The sequence below is a fragment of the Dromiciops gliroides genome, chromosome 1, assembly GCF_019393635.1.
Source record: "Dromiciops gliroides isolate mDroGli1 chromosome 1, mDroGli1.pri, whole genome shotgun sequence".
Classification (NCBI taxonomy): Eukaryota; Metazoa; Chordata; class Mammalia; order Microbiotheria; family Microbiotheriidae; genus Dromiciops; species Dromiciops gliroides.
The window spans coordinates 57,642,218-57,659,258 of NC_057861.1; the positions used below are offsets into that span (position 1 = coordinate 57,642,218).

A 17,041-nucleotide genomic window follows, 5' to 3' on the forward strand; every position below is an offset into this window, starting at 1 on the left:
CAAACAGAAAAGCAGGCTCAGAACATCTGCCTGGCCCAGGACTCTCTGGCTTGGCTCTGGGGAGCCCAAGGGACAGTTCTCTGCACCCTCAGTGGGAATCTCTGCCTTAATCGATCTGTGCAACCTAAACCTCTTCACTGGATCACTCCAACACTCAGAACCCAAAGGGGGCTACCACAACAGCAATGACAACCACGGACTCTATCCTCCCCTCTTCCATGTGATCCATTTTCACTAAGGAAAGGAGCTGCTACGCTCACCGTGTTGCCCAAGGTAAGTCACTTGCGACCGGCTCTTCTCTTCATCGACAGGGGAATCAAATAGGAAGATGGATGGGGAAGTGAGGGGTTAAAAGAGGCTCCTCTGACACGTGCCACCCCTCCCCCACCCTCAGCCTGGGAGGGCCCCAAGTCCAAGGGGCCCAGGGCATCCTTGTTTCAAGGCTAATGTCCTGAGGCCACAGGGAGGCAGTATGGTCCAGTAAAAAGATCCTGAACTGAGGTCTCTTTTCAAGTCAGGACGTGCTGTATGGTCTTGAGCAAGTAACTTCCCCTCTTTAGGCTTTAGTTGCTCATCTGTAAAATGTATGGGGAGGTGGGGGGAGCGGTGGAGAAGGGGCTCATGGGCAGTGATATCTAAGAACCCTCCCAGTTTTTGGACAGTTTATGTTCTAAACCCACATGGGTTCTTTTTTTTTTTTTTTAAGTGAGGTAACTGGGGTTAAGTGACTTGCCCAGGGTCACACAGCTAGTAAGTGTTAAGTGTCTGAGGCCGGATTTGAACTCAGGTACTCCTGACTCCAGGGCTGGTGCTCTATCCACTGCACCACCTAGCTGCCCCAACCCACATGGGTTCTTAACTTGAGGCTCATTAAATTGTTTCTTTTTTTTTGAAATTGTTTCTAAAACTCTTTTGATACTGTATTTCAGCATTTCTGGCTTCATTTGTGAGCTTATGTATTTTTGTGAATTTAAAAGCATTCCGAGAAAGGGCCCACAGGCCTTTAGAGCACTGCTTTACCTTGGTGCTACGTCCCCCCTCTGGCTCTAGGTAGGGTCTATGCTCTAAGCCTCCTTCTGGCTCCAGCATTCCTGCTCTCTCTGGGGCCTTTCAGTTCCAGTGTCTTATGTCCAGAGGCTTGGGCTCTGAGCTTCTGAGCTTCCTCCCCATCCTGCATTGCATGTTCTGAGATCACCTCCAGCTCTGATAACTCAACTCAGTTGAACAGGTATACATTCAACACCTACTGCGGTGCAAGGCAATGGGGACAAAAAGCATAAAAGTCCAACCATGAGCTGCCCCTGCATTTATTGAGATCTGCAAATCAAAGGTAATTAACGCCCTTGCCAGTCTGGCCATTCTATGTTCCATTTAATTCAATTCAACAAATGTTTCCTGCCTGTGTTATTACTGTGAGCAAGGTTTGGTGCTAGGCCACTGGGATACAAAGTCCCTGCCCTCGCTGGCACCCATACAAGGAGATGCAAGCTGACGGAGGATGGAGGAGGTGCTGACCACTGGGGGGCGAGGTGGAGCAGGGGAGAGGAGGGTCAGGAAAGGTTTCCTGCTGGGGGAAGGCCTTGAAGGAAGCTAAGAGGAGATGAAGTCGTGCGTTTCAGGCGTGTGGGGAGAGTCTGTACAAAGGCACAGAGGTGAAGAGATGGAACGCTGAATTTGTGTGGCTGAAACATGGAACTCTTATGAAGGAGAACGGACTCTCTGTGTTCCAAGCCCCCGCTCTGACAGTCTGGGCTCTAAAGGGTCCTCCCAGCTCTGATGTTTTGTGCTGGATGTTCTCGCTTCCAGGAAAGATACTCTGCTCTTTGTTCCAAGGCCCCTGACACCTGACATTCCATGTCCTTTTCTGCAGGTGAGGGAGTTGGAGTAGGAGTGAGCAGAGGTCACACAGGAGAGCTCCCTTCCCTGGAAGCCATGGAGAGACTTGGTAAACGTAAGAAAACCTAGCTCAGGAGATCTCAGCAGCTGGTCAAGTCGGCTCCAGGAATTCCAAGCTTTCCTGAACAACTTGGTGGCCAAAGAACTATGCAGAGATCCACAAGGATCAAATAAAGCTTCAGTCATCTTTGTGGCATCCGCACTGTGGTTTAGGGGGGAAATAACCCAGTGAAAGTGGCAAGGAAGCCTGCTTCCAGGCTATTAGAAACCTTCACCTCTGGCCATTAAGGTTTATAGTGGGGACCAATTCTTAGCCACAACTAACCTGCCAACTTTCTTTTCTAGAAGAGGGCTGGATACTACTTCCCAGCAGAGTCTGGAAGAGTCCCTTCTCTGGAAACAGTGGTACTACTATGAAAAGAGGCCTGGGCTCTGGTAGCAGTTTCCTATAAGACCTAGATCAAGTCCCTTCCCTTCCCTGGGTCTCTGTTTCCCTATTTATAAAATGAAGGGATTGGACTAGCGCTATCTAAGACCTAGTCTAGCTCCAAGTATCTGAACACCATGTTTGTGCTGTCTGCAGGACAAAGCCACGCCCAGGGCAGGCTCCTAGGATTCCCCAAGTCAGTCCCTGGTCCTGAGAGAGACTGAGCCCGGGAAGCAGCTGTGTCAGGAAGCCAGATGGAGCAGCCTCAGGGGACCAGCCACCTAGAACCCAGGGATAGCACTTACTCGTCCAGGCAGCATCTGCCGAGTCTCTCTCAGCCTTCCCTCACCTCCATCTGGTCATCTCCCTCTTCCTCCTCCATTCACTGTCAGCCTCCAAAACTAGGGTGCATAGATCACAGACCCCAAAAAGATGATGCTGAAGACAAGATGGTCAAACCCTCAGTGCCTTTGGAACTGACTGGGATATGCCAAGTTGAAGTTCTCCTACCTAACTTTCAAGAGGTTCCCAAGAGAAAAGTCAAGGCTACTATCAGTGTGGAATGGAAAAAGACAGCTAGGTTCAAACCCACTTGGTCCCAAAGGCTTTGGGGCACCTGGGTCCAGCCATGAGCCAAGTCCCCAAGACTCCTTCCCTGTCTCCACTCCAACCCTCCCAAACTAGGAAGAACCCTTAGCTCCTGATAGGGAGCCAAGTAAGGCACATGAAATAAAGCGGGGCCCCTTGTAAGGCATGGCCTCTTCTGCCAACTCATCTCCAACTGCTCTGACATATGGAGCTTGTATAGTATAGCAGGGTAGCCTCCCTTCATTCAGGACCCTGGGCTTTGATCCTGTATTTGACCGTCCCTGGGTGATCCGAGGCTCAGCCATCCCCTCGGCTCCCTGAGCATCAGTTTGCTCATGTGTAAGACAAGACTTCCATTCCCTCTCTTCTCACGGAGCTGTTGTACAGAAAGTGCTTTGTAGACTTTAAAGCATGAACAGAAATAGGAAATGACTATTATCAGAACTGCTCAGATGGGGGTGCTCAAAGGGTTTTTTAGTGGAGAAACAATCTGGGAGCCTTTTCACGGAGGTTTTCTCCCACAGGTTCCCTTTAAAGCTAAGCAGACTGCCTGTCCCCAACCCCACAACTGAGAGGAAGTGAGCCCAATGAGAGGCTTGTCAAGTGCCCAGCTAGGTCTAAGTTTACCCATCACCCCAGCAGAGTGAAAAGATTACTGGACCAAGGGTCAGAAGACTTAGGTTCAAAAGCTACTCTTACTACAGTGTCATCTGTGTGTGTGCACCCGCACTTGTGTGGCAACAGACAAGTCCTTTCCCCTCTCTGGGACTCAGCTGCCTCAGCTGTAAAAGACGTGGGGACCAGATGATTTGGTTTACTTTTGATTCTCAATTCCATCACTCTAAAATTGAGGAAGGAGGAGGGGGAAGGGAAGGAACTTCACTTGGTCCAGCAGGCCCTTCAGCTCCCAGAGCAAGGCAGAGTTCTGACTAAAGACATGGTAATGGCCCAGGCTGAGACAACCCAGGGGACCCGAAGGCTGGTCATTTCACCCCATGGAAAGCAGAGGATCCAGCTGGTGGCAGGTACAGGGCCAGGCCTCTCAGTTCCCCAACTATCTGCCAGCACACACCACTGGGACTCCACCCTGCACCAGAGCTGGGGTTTAACAGGGCCCAAGAACTGTTGCCCAGAAACTTTTCAAGTACACAGTGACTCAGAAAGAAGCATCCTGAGATGCACCCACAGAGCCAGAAAAGGGTGGTACCTCCCTCAAGAGTTGAGATCCCAGCAAACAGCCAGGGAACAAATGGAGATAAAGCCCAGAGCTCCCTGCCTCAGAGTCTGTCTTCTAAGGAGAAAAGTCAGCTGAGATGCAGATGCCCACCTCTCCCCTACCCTTCTATACTCCCCATTCCCAGCTTGCAGAAGGACTGCATGCTTTCAAAGTTCCCTTGAAACTCAAGGAAGATGGCATAATTCTCCCATCCCTGCCAGCAGGCCTAAGCTACACCACTCCCATCTGTAGCCCCAAAGGAAACTCCAACAGTAATCCCTAGTACCCACTATCATTCCCATTATCTAGGATTCAGAGCATGTGGCAGCCAACCCTGTCCTAACAGGCAGTGATGGAGGAGGGGACAGAGGCCAAGTGTTTCGGTTCCAGTCCAAGAGGTGCTTCTTGCAGCCACGACACCTGCTCAGGTGAGAGCCGTGAGACATTTTTCTCTGACTCTCCACAGGCCAGGTGGTTGGGCTCCTGCTATGGGGACAGAGCCCTCCGATGGCACCACTGTCACTTTAAGGATTCCTACTGTCTTCCCTCTAGCCCCATTACTGGGAAGAGGAGCAGGCAGAAGAGCCTGAAGGTTTTCCCCAGGGCAGTGACACAGTTTGGAAGGCAAGCCCCAGTTTTGTGGAGAGCCAGTTCTTTTCCCGGGTGCAGTGTGACAAGGCCGGCCAAAATCATCCTCACCTGTCTACCTGGCACACACCTGATCCATAATGGGCTTGGCCTAGGCTGCCCAGGGCCTGCTGTCAAGTGAAGCTCCAAAGACCCACAGAAGAGCCTGTGGCTGTGCACATCCTTAGACAGCAGCACAGCTGAGCTCCCCTGCCCAGAGGGACACTCCATAAAAATGGCCAAAGGAGAGAGATGCCAGACAACCAGACAATGCTCAGACTAAACAGCTCCCTCTGTGCCGTGTGTGCTCATCATGCTGCCGATCAAATACTCAAGGTGGGATAAGAAATATCCTTTTATTTGATTGGAGAAGTTGAACACACCAGTCCTTATTAAAATGATGTGGGGAGGGGGGGAATTTAAAAAAACACAAAAAAACAAAAAAACAAGGAGTTGTTAACTCCAGCTTCCTGGAATGGAGGCCCTGCAGGTGGGGCACTCAATACTGCCCAAACACGTGGCCTTTGCCAAGTGCCCAGGGGGCCCAAGAGAAGCCCACAGTGAGCCTTCTAAACTGACGGACTCCATCAGAGAAGGGCCCAACAGTTTCTGAGGCTGAGGGTGGAGCCTCCTAGGGGCCCTGCCATTGGGAGGTCCCAGAGGAAGCTTGTGGGTAAGGCCTGGGAGACTCAGGGGAGCACTGTCATCCAACCCCCACCCCCAGACCCTGGGACTAGGCAAGGCCCTGGCCCTAGAGGGGACAGACACAGCAGGCTGTGCTTGGCTCCCACCTTTTCCCAGCTACTTCCAAGTTAATTAAGTAACAGATCTAGTAAAACCTGGGGGAAAAAAAAGTGACCATGTTTTTTTTTTAAAAGCATCTACCAATGTTACACTACACCATCTGATGACTTGCTTTTGACCATCACTCCATACATTTTACAACATAAATAAAAATTACGGAAATAAATACATTGGCTCCTATGAAGTCAGAAGTGGTTTGGGCTGCATAGTGCGGAGGGAAGGGGCTTACACACTGTGATGAAACAAGACAGGAAGCGCCTGCAGACGAGCTGTCGAGGGAAAGCAAGAGTCCTAAGTGTCTTCGTTCATGTCCTGGCTGTCTGTCCTGGCGATTTTTCGGGGGGGCGCGGAACTCTCACCTTCTAGTTCTACTTGTTCCTGGTCTCTCTTCTTTGCAGCATTCTGAATGGGAGAAAGAGAGGAAGAAAGTGAGTACCTCAGTGACTGGCTAAATCTGTTCTGGGCCTCAGGCTCATCTGTGAAGTCAGGAGACTGCACTGAGTGATGCCCAGCTCTAACCCTATAACCCTCAAAGGCCTACCGCTGCACCCCCTCTGCCCCTGCAGAGCTGCATGAAGGCCAGAGGCCTGCTGGCCCATCAGTGCAGCAGCCACTCTGCTACTCCTGTGTCACAGTCACCCAGTGAAGTCTGTGGGACAGACCAGTTAACAATGACCACGAGCTCAGTTCTGGACTCTACCCCTCCCCATAATGCTTGGCCTCAGCCAGGGTCCTTCCTGTTCCCCTCTTAAATGAAGGCACCACAGAAGACAATCACCAAGGGCTTGTTTGGCTCTAAATTCTATAATCCTGTCAGTCACTTTTCCCTTCCTGGACCTCAGTTTCCAGAACTAAAGAAAAGTAGTTTGTATGGGATGGTTCCTAGGTCTGTTCTGAGTTCTTGGCTTGTGTTAGTGGCCACAGTGACATTGTAAGGCCTTTCTCATCACTACATCTGCAAAGCTTCATTCAAAATGGTTCCCACTAATGCACTGTTGGTGGAGCTGTGAACTGATCCAACCCTTCTGGAGAGCAATTTGGAACTATGTCCAAAAGGTTTTAAAACTGTGCATACCCTTTGACCCAGAAATACCACTACTAGGTCTGTATCCCAAAGAGATCATAAAAGTGGGAAAAGGACTCACATATACAAAAATATTTATAGCTGCTTTCTTTGTGGTAGCAAAGAATTGGAAATTGAGGGAATGTCCATCAATTGGGGAATGGCTAAACAAGTTGTGGTGTATGAATGGAATGGAATACTATTGTGCTGTAAGAAATGATGAGCAGATGGATTTCACAAAAACCTAGAAAGACTTTCATGAATTTATGCTAAGTGAAATGAGCAGAATCAAGAGAACGTTGTACACAGTATCAAGAACATTCTGTGATGATGAACTGTGATAGACTTAACTCTTCTCAGCAATACAATAATCCAAGACAATGCCAAAAGACTTATGGTGGAAAATGCTCTCCACATCCAGAAAAAGAACAGTGGAATCTGAATGCAGATTGAAGCAGACTATTTTGACTTTTGCTATTGCTTTTTTATTATTCTTATTTATTCTTTCTTGCAGTTTTTCTTTTTGTTCTGATCCTTCTCTTACAATATGACTAATGTGGAAATATATTTAACATGACTGTAATGTATACCCTTTTTCAGATTGCTTGCAGGCCTGGGGGGGGGGGGGAGGGAAGAGAAGATGGGAGAAAAATTTGGAACTCAAAAAAATATCTTTACATGTAATTGGGGAAAAAATTAAAACTAAAATAAAATAAAATAAAAAGTGGTTTCCACTCTGTCCTCCCCCCAAGCATGCTCTGGGCTCTCCTTAGCTAAGCCTAACCCTCTTCCTCCCATAGCACCCATTTCTAATGTCACCTCCTCCAGGAGGCCCTCACAATTCCCAGGACATAATAGGCACTTAAACAATGCTTAATGACTTCCATTAAGGGTTGTGTCTCTCCAATACCCTCCAATCCCCAACCCCCTAACTGTGAATTCCATGGGGTAGTGGACACTGTCTAGGACTTTCCACAAAGCAGGTGTTTAATTTTTGTTGAACTGAATGACAGTACAAAGCCCCACACCAAGAACAGCAGCATGAAGCACATGACATGAGGAAAGGAAATGGGACGTCCAAGGCCAGTAGAGAGAGAATGGCATTGCTGGGGCTGTCCAGGACACTGTGTCAGGAATGCCAGAGCAAGGGCTCGTGTGTGAGGGGAGCCTTGGCTTCCATGCTTCCTGAGGTCAGCCCAGAGAATCTATCCACTGACACATTTTTTTCAGTGGGGTAAAATAACAAATCTCTTCACAGGGATCACATTCCTGACTGCAGAAATCTTAGATCTTCAGGACACAGAAGGGACTTTTAAGATAGCAACTTGTCCAGGCAGATCGGGTATTATTTTACTGAAGAGGAAACCAAGGCTAATTGATTTGTTCAAGGTCAAACAGCTAAAATTAGTGGCAGAGCTGTGGGCCTAGGGCAGTGCCTCTGGAGCTGAGACAGGAGGAGCAGCCTCTCCCCAGGGAACTCTTGAGGACTGACATCCCTCCAGTGTCCTAGCACTCCCTAAGCACCTCGTGCACATTACCTCAACTACGCTTCACAAGAACCCCAGGCAGCCAAACACTCCTCCCATTTTACATCAGGAAACTGAGGCTCAGAGATGAAGTGACTTGTTCAGGGTCACACAGTTAACAAATCACAGATCCAGGATGAAAAAGCAAGCCTTGTGATTCCAAATCCTCAGTTCTTTCTACTACAACAGGGAAGAACAGCAAGCCTTATGACCCCAGTGAGAGGAGGAGGACCCCACCTCCTGCCCCCCTATCTGCCTGCACACCGAATTGTCCTGCTGAGTGATCCAAGGTGCTCTGTGGGCTTTTCTGGGGAGGGGAAGCTGTCAATTAGCAGGTCTGAGGACAAGAGTGGAGAGGTGAATTGGAGGCTGAATGCTATGTGATGGCTCAAGGAAAGAACTGGGGCAGCTGGTGGCCCAGTGGATAGAGCAAGAGTTGGGATGAACTGAGTGCAAATGCACCCTCACTTATTAGGTGTGACCCTGGGCAAGTCACTTGACCTCTGCTTGCCTCAGTTTCCTCAATTGTAAAATGAAGATGATGACAGTAGCATCTACTTCACAGGACTGTTGTGAGGATAATACATGTAAAGGTGTTACATAAATGATAGCTACAATGATGATAAAGAACTCAGGCACAGTTCCATTTTTACCTACCCCTTTACAACAATGCATTCCTCATATAATCAACCGAAGCATTCAGACTGAGATTGTTATAAGATCATTGTGTGGACACAGAATTTGGTATTTAGTCTTTGGAGAGACACCCCCCCCCCCCCCCGCCAAATGCAGAGCATCCCCATGGGCCATCTAGTGGGATACACACATGGCTTTCTTATGGACAACACTCCTCTGCCAGCCTTCCCTGGAAGAGGGTTTTAGAATCATGGGGTCAAAGGCCAAAGGCCTGTGGTGATCAGACCCGGGCCAATCTGCTCATGGACTGGACAGACCAGAAAAGCTGGACTGCAGCAAAGTGGCTGAGCCAAGACAAAGTCCTTTTAGGTCTATGAAGTACTTTCCTCCCAACGACCCTAAGAAGCAGCCAGGCTAGCCTCACTCTGCACAAGAGAACCTCTAAGAGCCATAAAAATGGGAGTTGTTGGGGCAGCTAGGTGGTGCAGTGGATAGAGCACTGGCCCTGGAGTCAGGAGTACCTGAGTTCAAATTTTGCCTCAGACACTTAACACTTACTAGCTGTGTGACCCTGGGCAAGTCACTTAACCCCAATTGCCACACACACACACAAAAAAAGTGAGTTGTTAGGACCTGAGTGCTTTCTCTCTTGTCTCTTGGAGCCTAAAACAGGGCCGTGCACACTTACAGTAAAGGGTTATTGATGGTGGAATCTGCTAACCCACAGGCCAGGCCCTTCCCACTCCCCTAAGGCTGCCAGGGGAATTTTCTAAACATGGGGTTAATATAGGCCTGGGCTGGTATTTACCTCTCCAGAATAAGGCCAAAGGCAAACCCAGTTTCTGGGCCTACCGTGCTTCACACTTGATTTACAAACTTCATACCAGCCCTGTCTATCTATTTCTTCCTGGAACACAGGCAGGAAACTAAGAGGTCAGTTTTCTCAACTCCTGTCCCCTCTTTCCCCTCCTAACGGCACCCCAGCCCCAGTGGTGCAATCTGCTAGAGAGAGTGAGGGGGAAAAGGAGGAGGGGGACAGGCACACCTCCCATGCAGCTGACTGGGCTGCCAGGTTTGCAAAGGTGAGGCAGGTTTAAGCATGCGCCCTTTCTGCAATCTCAGATGGCTGCAAACAAGGGGAGGGGAAGGTAGAGAGGAAACTAACTGACCTGGCCCTGGACGCCCCTGGCAAGAAAAGTGACCTTTGCATTGGCCAGAAGGCTCAGCGGAGGAGACGCTCTACATCTGAGAGTTAGGAGGAGGTGAAGGCAGGGAGACTATGAAATTACAGCACTTCACCAAACACCATCCAACACTGAGCAGAGCCAACATAAGACACCATCAGAGAACCCCCGAGTTGGAAGAGCTCTCAGAGGGAAACGAAGCCAACGCTTACCTAGCAGAAATCTCTTCTACCAAGAGGCTGAAAGGTAACAGGAGAACGAGCCGTGGACCTGGAGTCAGAGGATCTGGGTTCCAATCCTAGTTCTACTCCTCCCTAAAGCACAGACCCTCCCTCCTCCAGGGACTCCTTAGCAGCGCTAGGATCAGATACTTTAAGGAAGTCCTTCACAATCAGCCTACTGTCCTCCCCCCGCCCCCCAAATGTTCGGCCAAAGCAGCCCCTGATGTTTCTCACAAATGACAGACCCTTGCAGTCCTGGGTCCGCACTGGTTTGGGCACAGGTCAGCCCCCACACCTGGAAGGCCCTCCCTCCTCACTTCAGCCCCTCAGAATCCCAAGCTGACGAAGCCCAGCTCAAACACCACCTTTACAGGAAGACTTCCCTCATCCTGCCAACTGCTAGAGCTGACCCCATCCACAAACCAATGAACTTGCACTGATTTTGTCTAAACATATAATAAATACACATTATTTCTCTCAACAGAATGAAATCAGCCAGGTGGCACGATGGACACAGCCCTGGACCTGGAGCCAGTAAAACCTAAGTGCAAATCCTGCCTCAGACAAGAGCTGAGGGAGCCTCTCTCAGCCTCAGTTTCTTCATCTGTAAAAGGATAACAGCACCTTCTTCATGGGGCTGTGAGGAACATATGAGGTAACACACATAAAACAGTTTGCTAACCTTGGAGCATTTTGTAAATGGGGACAATTCTCCTCTTTGTTTGAAGGTAAGCCCCCTGAGAGAAAGCACCTGTCACGGGGAAGGGGCAGCTAGGTGGCGCAGTGGATAAAGCACCAGTCCTGGATTCAGGACAACCTGACTTCAAATCTGGCCTCAGACACTTGACACTTACTAGCTGTGTGACTCTGGGCAAGTCACTTAACCCTTACTGCCTCACCAAAAAAATAAACAGGTTGGGGAGAAAGCACCTGTCCCTCTCTTGGTACCCAGGGCACGTGAAGAGAGGCAGTGTTAACTTAACAAGCTGATGGGAGGCCTTGGGAAAGCCTCCTCCCTGCTCATCTTTAAGTGAGGGGGTGGGGGTGGAGACAAGAAGATCCCAAGCCCCACAAAGCCCAGGGCTGCCCTTCAGCATGGGGGCTGGTTGGTCAAAGCTCAGGAGGCGACTCCTTGAACTGAGCTAAATTCTACCTGCTCCTGCTCCTCCTTCTGTCCTCTGGAGGCACAAACCTACTCCCTCTTCTCCGTGACAGCCTTGGAGGACATAGCTGTGTTTTCTTCTACAAAGGAACATAGAACCTAACAGAGGTAACTGATTCCTCAGTTCCTTCAAACATTTTTCCAGGTGTGATCTTTAGGGCTTTGACTGTGTTGGTTATGCTCATTTGCACACTGCATTTTGTTGCTGTACTTCCTAAATCTTGGAATGCAGCAATGAAAATAATACTTCAAACTGTGGCCTAAAGAGATCAGAGAAAAGTGATCTGGTCACCTCCCTTATTCTGAGACTGCACCTGTGTAAGAGCAACCTAAGACCTAATCAGCTGTTGGCTTATTTGCTGCTCCAGCACAATTGACCTTTTGGAACTTTCAGGCCACCAGGACAATCAGCTCTTTTTCACACACACACACACACACACACACACACACACACACACACACACACACACACAAATTTTAAATGCTGTATAGCTAAACCTCCCTCTTCCTTTATTTGTATAGCTATACATGTACATGGGCCACAAGCCCGTCCCCAGGAATGGTGGCAGATGCCAGTAACAGTGGCAGCAGAGGGGCACAATCTTAACCAGGAAGCTCTCTCAGATCAATATACTCCTGGTACAATGGACAGAGCCATTGTTCTAGAGGATCTGGCTTAGCCTGGACAGGTTCAGTGCATCACATTACACCCAGGGACACAACGTGAACAGGTATATACCTGAGTATGAGGCTATATACATAAAGCACTTGGCCAACCTGAAAATGATCTTCCTTTAAAGAAAGGTCAACTTTTGTGACTCTTCCTGGTGCCTCCTTTCAGCTGGAGTGCATCCACACAGTGCAGTCGAACTCCAGGTATCTCAAATCCAACCCCTTCTCCCTACTCACACAACCTCATCCCTCTTGCCTAGACTACTGCAAAGGTCTCCCGATGGGTCTCCCTGCCCCAAGTCTCTCCCTGATCCAATATGTCCACACAGCTGCCCAGGAGATTTTTCTTTAGCCCTGATCTGACCATGTCACTCCCTTACTCGATAAATTCTGGTGGTTCTTTATGGTCTCTATGACCAAATAGAAATTATTCTGTTTGGCTTTTAAAACCTTTCACAACCTGATCCCAACCTCTCCACTCTCACTATACATTATTCCTGGCCCAAGCACACTGGCTTTCTCCCTGTTGCTCATACACAGTCCTCTGTCTCCTACCTCTGTGCCTTTGCACTGGCTGTGCCCCCTGCTTGCCATGCCCTCCTCCCTCACCTCAATGACACACAATCATAAACTTGGCATGAGCACTACTAGAAGTGCTTCCTGACTGCATCAGGTTCCAGTGACCTCCCTCCCTGAGGAAGGACCTGGCATCTATTTTATATTTGTTATTTTCCATACACTGTACTCACATATACACACCTTGTCTTCCCCTAATTCCCTCAGAGTACGAGTAGTTTATTTTCCTTCTTTTTTTGCATTTGTATCCCCAACACCTAACACAGTGCCTGGCACATGATAGGTGCTTAATAGATGTCTGTTGTTCATATACCATATTGGTTGAAGAAATGAGAGATGGCAAGCCTAGAAATGATAAGACCTGGGGGGAACAGGATAACTGTCTTCAAGCATCTGCAGGACATCTGAGTGTAGAAAAGAGGCAGGCCAGGTCAATCAGGTGGCTCAGTGGATAGAGCACCGGCCCTGGATTCAGGAGGACCTGAGTTCAAATCCAGCTTCAGACACTTGACACTTACTAGCTGTGTGACCCTGGGCAAGTCACTTAACCCCAAATGCCTCTCTCACACACACATACACAAAAAAAAGAAAAGAAAAGAAAAGAGGCAGGTCTTGTTCTGCTCAATCCCTGGGAACAAAATGAGGAGTGATGACCACTTCCTTAGGTAGTGAATTCCTTCTCATTGGAGCTCTAAGGGTTCAAGCAAAGGCAGGCTGCCCCTTCTCAGGAATGTTAAGGAAGGGCTTCCTGGATGAGAGACGAGGCACCAGGTCCTCTCCTAAAGGGGCTTCACAATCACTGTCTGGTACAGAGATTCCTGCAGCAAGTCCCAGGAACGTTCCCAAGGTCTCCCAAATGTTCAGGGAGATGGGACGGCCACAACAGAAGTCTATGACTCTGGCAAGGAGAAGAGGTAGCGAATGGGAGTATCAGAGCCTGCAGAAAGATAAGTCTACTTAGGGGCACAGCAGGCATGGAGGGAGATTAGGGGTGAGGATCTCTTACATCCTCGAGCATACATGTGGGCACACACATACACAGCCATCGATGACGAAACATACATGAAGACAGATACTAAAAGACACTCCCCCTCCTCTCAGCATGGGAAGAGGGAGGACAAGGGCTGTCTATGGATTGGAATGTTCCATATACTGTCTGACCCAGTGACTGTCAGTTGGCTCTGCTTAATCGTTTTTCATGATTCCAAGGGAGGGTTCAGATGGGGAGCTGAGGGAAGGAATAGGTGTCTAAGTGACTCTGGTGTAACACAACGACAAAAAACAACACTTTTTTTTTTTTAAAAGAGCCCCGACCTGGGAATCGGGAGGCCTGGGTCTTAGATCTGGAGATGCCAGTTAACTCAGTTTATGACCTGCAGTAAATCTTTCTGCTTCTGGCCTTCAGTTCTCTGTCTATACCATGAGGTGACTGGCTGTTCCATCTGCCAGTCCCTCTTCAGCTCTGTCACTCCCTGCTCTCCCAGAATACTAAGGGTTGGGAAACACTGGCCTATGCTAGGGAGTCCCTCCCTCCCACCTGGGAACAGCAGAGGGTGCTCCTGGTATCTAAGTCAGGCAACATGCTGAGCATCAAGGAGGAAGCAGACTGGCTTCAAGCAAGGCTCATAGTCCCTAATGCCTAAGAACCATCCAGTCACTTTTCCTGGGTTTATCCGCCCAGCACCTAAGTGTCAGGCTCCATCCGATAAGTAACCTGATACTGCTCATTGGTTAGACAACTGATTGAAAGGAATCGGAGTCTGCCTCTAGAGGGACAGCTGCCTTCCATCATTCCCACCTGCCATGAAACGGTCTTTTCCCCAAGTCGTGCAGCTCTTAAGCACTTACCTTTTTGTCCCATTGCTGATGAAGATAACGTAAAAGAATGTTTGTCTTTTCTGTTACGATAACTGGAGGGGCAGAGAGAGACACAAACAGAAAGCCATTTGTAATGACATTTCATTTTCAATTGCCCTGTGGTGTCTAGGATGTGTGTGTATGTGTGGAGGGGAGTACCTTCTAATATGACTTAATAAATGCTTAGACTTCATATTTTTGATAACCCGAAAATCCTGCTCTCCATGTTTAGGTATTCCGTGGTTCAGAGGCATGTTACAGTGGAGGCTCACAACCTCCAGTAACTGGCAGCCCCTTCCGGAGGACAGGGGAGTGCAGTCCATAAACTTTAGCTAAGACACACAAATGTATTGTCTCAGCTCTGCAGACGAGGCACAGCTTTAAAGAAATCCGAGGAATAAAACATTACTAATTCCAAGCACCAGAACCACTTTGAATTAATGGAAAATCTTATTATAAAATGTTTTAAAGTATAGTGTTCTACCTCATACCATGTGACCTCAGAGAAGTCACTTCCCCTCTCTGAGCCTCAGTTTCTTTTTCTGTTCAATGAAGGGGTTGAGATTAGGTGGTCCCCTCCAACTCTTAGAATTGAACATGAGGTGAACAAAGTGCTTCCCAATACTTTGCCAGGTCCTTAGGAGGTCTATTTTTGGTTAAGAATGATTTATGGGGGGCAGCTAGATGGCGCAGTGGATAGAGCGCCGGCCCTGGAGTCAGGAGGACCCGAGTTCAAATCCAACCTCAGACACTTGACACTTACTAGCTTTGTGACCCTGGGCAAGTCACTTAACCCCCACTGCCCCACACACACAAAAAAAAGAAAAAGATTTGTGGGAACCTCCTACTGAAAGAAAAAACATTTCATCTTCAGTCTTCTGATTGTTTACCATTTTCTTTTCATGAAATACCTCTTGGATCTGCTTTTTTCATTCTATGCAAATTTATACAAATCTTCCCCAGTTTTTCTGAATAACTCAAATTTGTTGTTTCTTCCCTAAAAAGTGCTATTAGTGGGGGCGGCTAGGTGGCGCAGTGGATATAGCACCGGCCCTGGATTCAGGAGTACCTGAGTTCAAATCCGGCCTCAGACACTTGACACTTACTAGCTGTGTGACCCTGGGCAAGTCACTTAACCCCCACTGCCCCGCCAAAAAAAAGAGATCATTAAAAAAGTGCTATTAGTAACATGGGGCTCTCAATCTCTCTTTGACCTCATTTTGTTATATGCCTTGTAGCAGATGGACAGCGGTCAAAGGGTTCAAATAGTTTAGTGACTTTTTTTGAAAAGTTCCAAATTGTTGGAATTTTACCACCAGTATGAACTGAGTCCAATTTAATGTGAAGTGAAACCAGTGTTGTTAAAATGTCCATTTCTCTAGTGATTGCTCTAATACTTCGTTTGTTAATTGCATTTCTTAAATCTGAACGTCATTTGTTCATATCTTTTTGAACACTTAGCTAAGACATGATTCTTAGTCTCATATTTTTCTATCTATTTCCTGTAACAGATTTTATTCTGAGTTATTTGATTAAACTATTTTTCCTGAAAAAAAAAAAAAGAATGATTTGTGGGGCAGCTAGGTGGTGCAGTGGATAAAGCAGTGGCCCTAGATTCAGGAAGACCTGATTTCATATCTGACCTCAGATACTTGCTGCTTACTAGCTGTGTGACCCTAGGCAATTCACTTAACCCTCACTGCCCTACCAAAAAAAAAAAAAAAGAGGGGTAAAAATGATTTGTAATGAGCAGATCAATGTTTTCATTGGGATACCTTAAATGCCCGAGGAGTTTAAAACGTTTGTTCCCAAGTGGGCCAAACAACCTTCAGGATGAAATTCTATTTACACAGTTAACTGCAAACTCCCAGAGTCATCACTCCATGGGGGTGGGGGGGTTGTTCTTCATCAGCCATACTTTATTAGGCCTTTTGTGGTCTTGATGAGTGTCAGTTACAAAAGCTTTCCCACCACTGGTCCTCACTGACAGACATTAGACCCAGATAGGAAGCCTCCCTGGCTTGGTGCTCCATGGGCCTAACCTTGGAGAACCAAGTCATTCTCCAGATCCGATCACTGCTATTGTTCTTACTGTTATAAATAGCAGCACATATTTATATGGTGCTTTACGGTTTACAAAACACTGTCTCAAAATCACCCTATGAGGTAAGTGTTAAAGACAAGGAAACTAAAGTGCAGAAGGAAAAGGACTTGAAGGGTCATATGAGGTTTGGGCACCTGGTGGTGATGGGACCCACGCTAGGGGAGGACAGAGCAATGGGACCTGGACTTGAACCCAGATTATCTGACATAACATCCAGTGTTGCGTTTTGTTTTAACACCTATTCTTCATTATACTCTTACTTGGCAAACTCTTTTCTTCATAGGTTGTTAAAAGGCAAACTTCCACCCAGTCACATCCCAAATGCGAGGGTATGAGTGAGGCTTGGCATCAGGTGATCTGATCAGAGAGTCCAGAGCTACTGAAGCTAGGCTGTTATAAATGGGGACAACAGGAGAGCAGAGGTCTGTAAGGCCCTCTTTCCTGGGTTCAGCTGCTCAAACACAACTTCCTCCTTCCAAATC

The 17,041-nt window shown here is 48.0% G+C and overlaps 1 protein-coding gene and 1 long non-coding RNA gene across 2 annotated transcripts in view; one reads left to right on the plus strand and one right to left on the minus strand.

The window, feature by feature from the left end:
* The first annotated feature begins 2,158 nt into the window (after nt 1–2,158).
* On the plus strand, nt 2,159–4,939 carry LOC122735498. Its single transcript, XR_006354135.1, has 3 exons — nt 2,159–3,936; nt 4,437–4,555; nt 4,680–4,939. It is a non-coding gene; the product is annotated as an uncharacterized LOC122735498 (long non-coding RNA).
* A 146-nt stretch (nt 4,940–5,085) lies between these two features.
* DDA1 (DET1 and DDB1 associated 1) overlaps nt 5,086–17,041 on the minus strand; it is a 29,714-nt gene continuing 17,758 nt past the window's right edge. The window contains exons 4-5 of the mRNA XM_043977091.1: nt 14,447–14,508; nt 5,086–5,960 (exon numbers count right to left, since the gene is read on the minus strand). Of these exons, the coding sequence (XP_043833026.1) occupies nt 5,850–5,960; nt 14,447–14,508 (173 nt within the window). The 3' untranslated portion in view covers nt 5,086–5,849. The remainder of the gene's footprint in view (nt 5,961–14,446; nt 14,509–17,041) is intronic.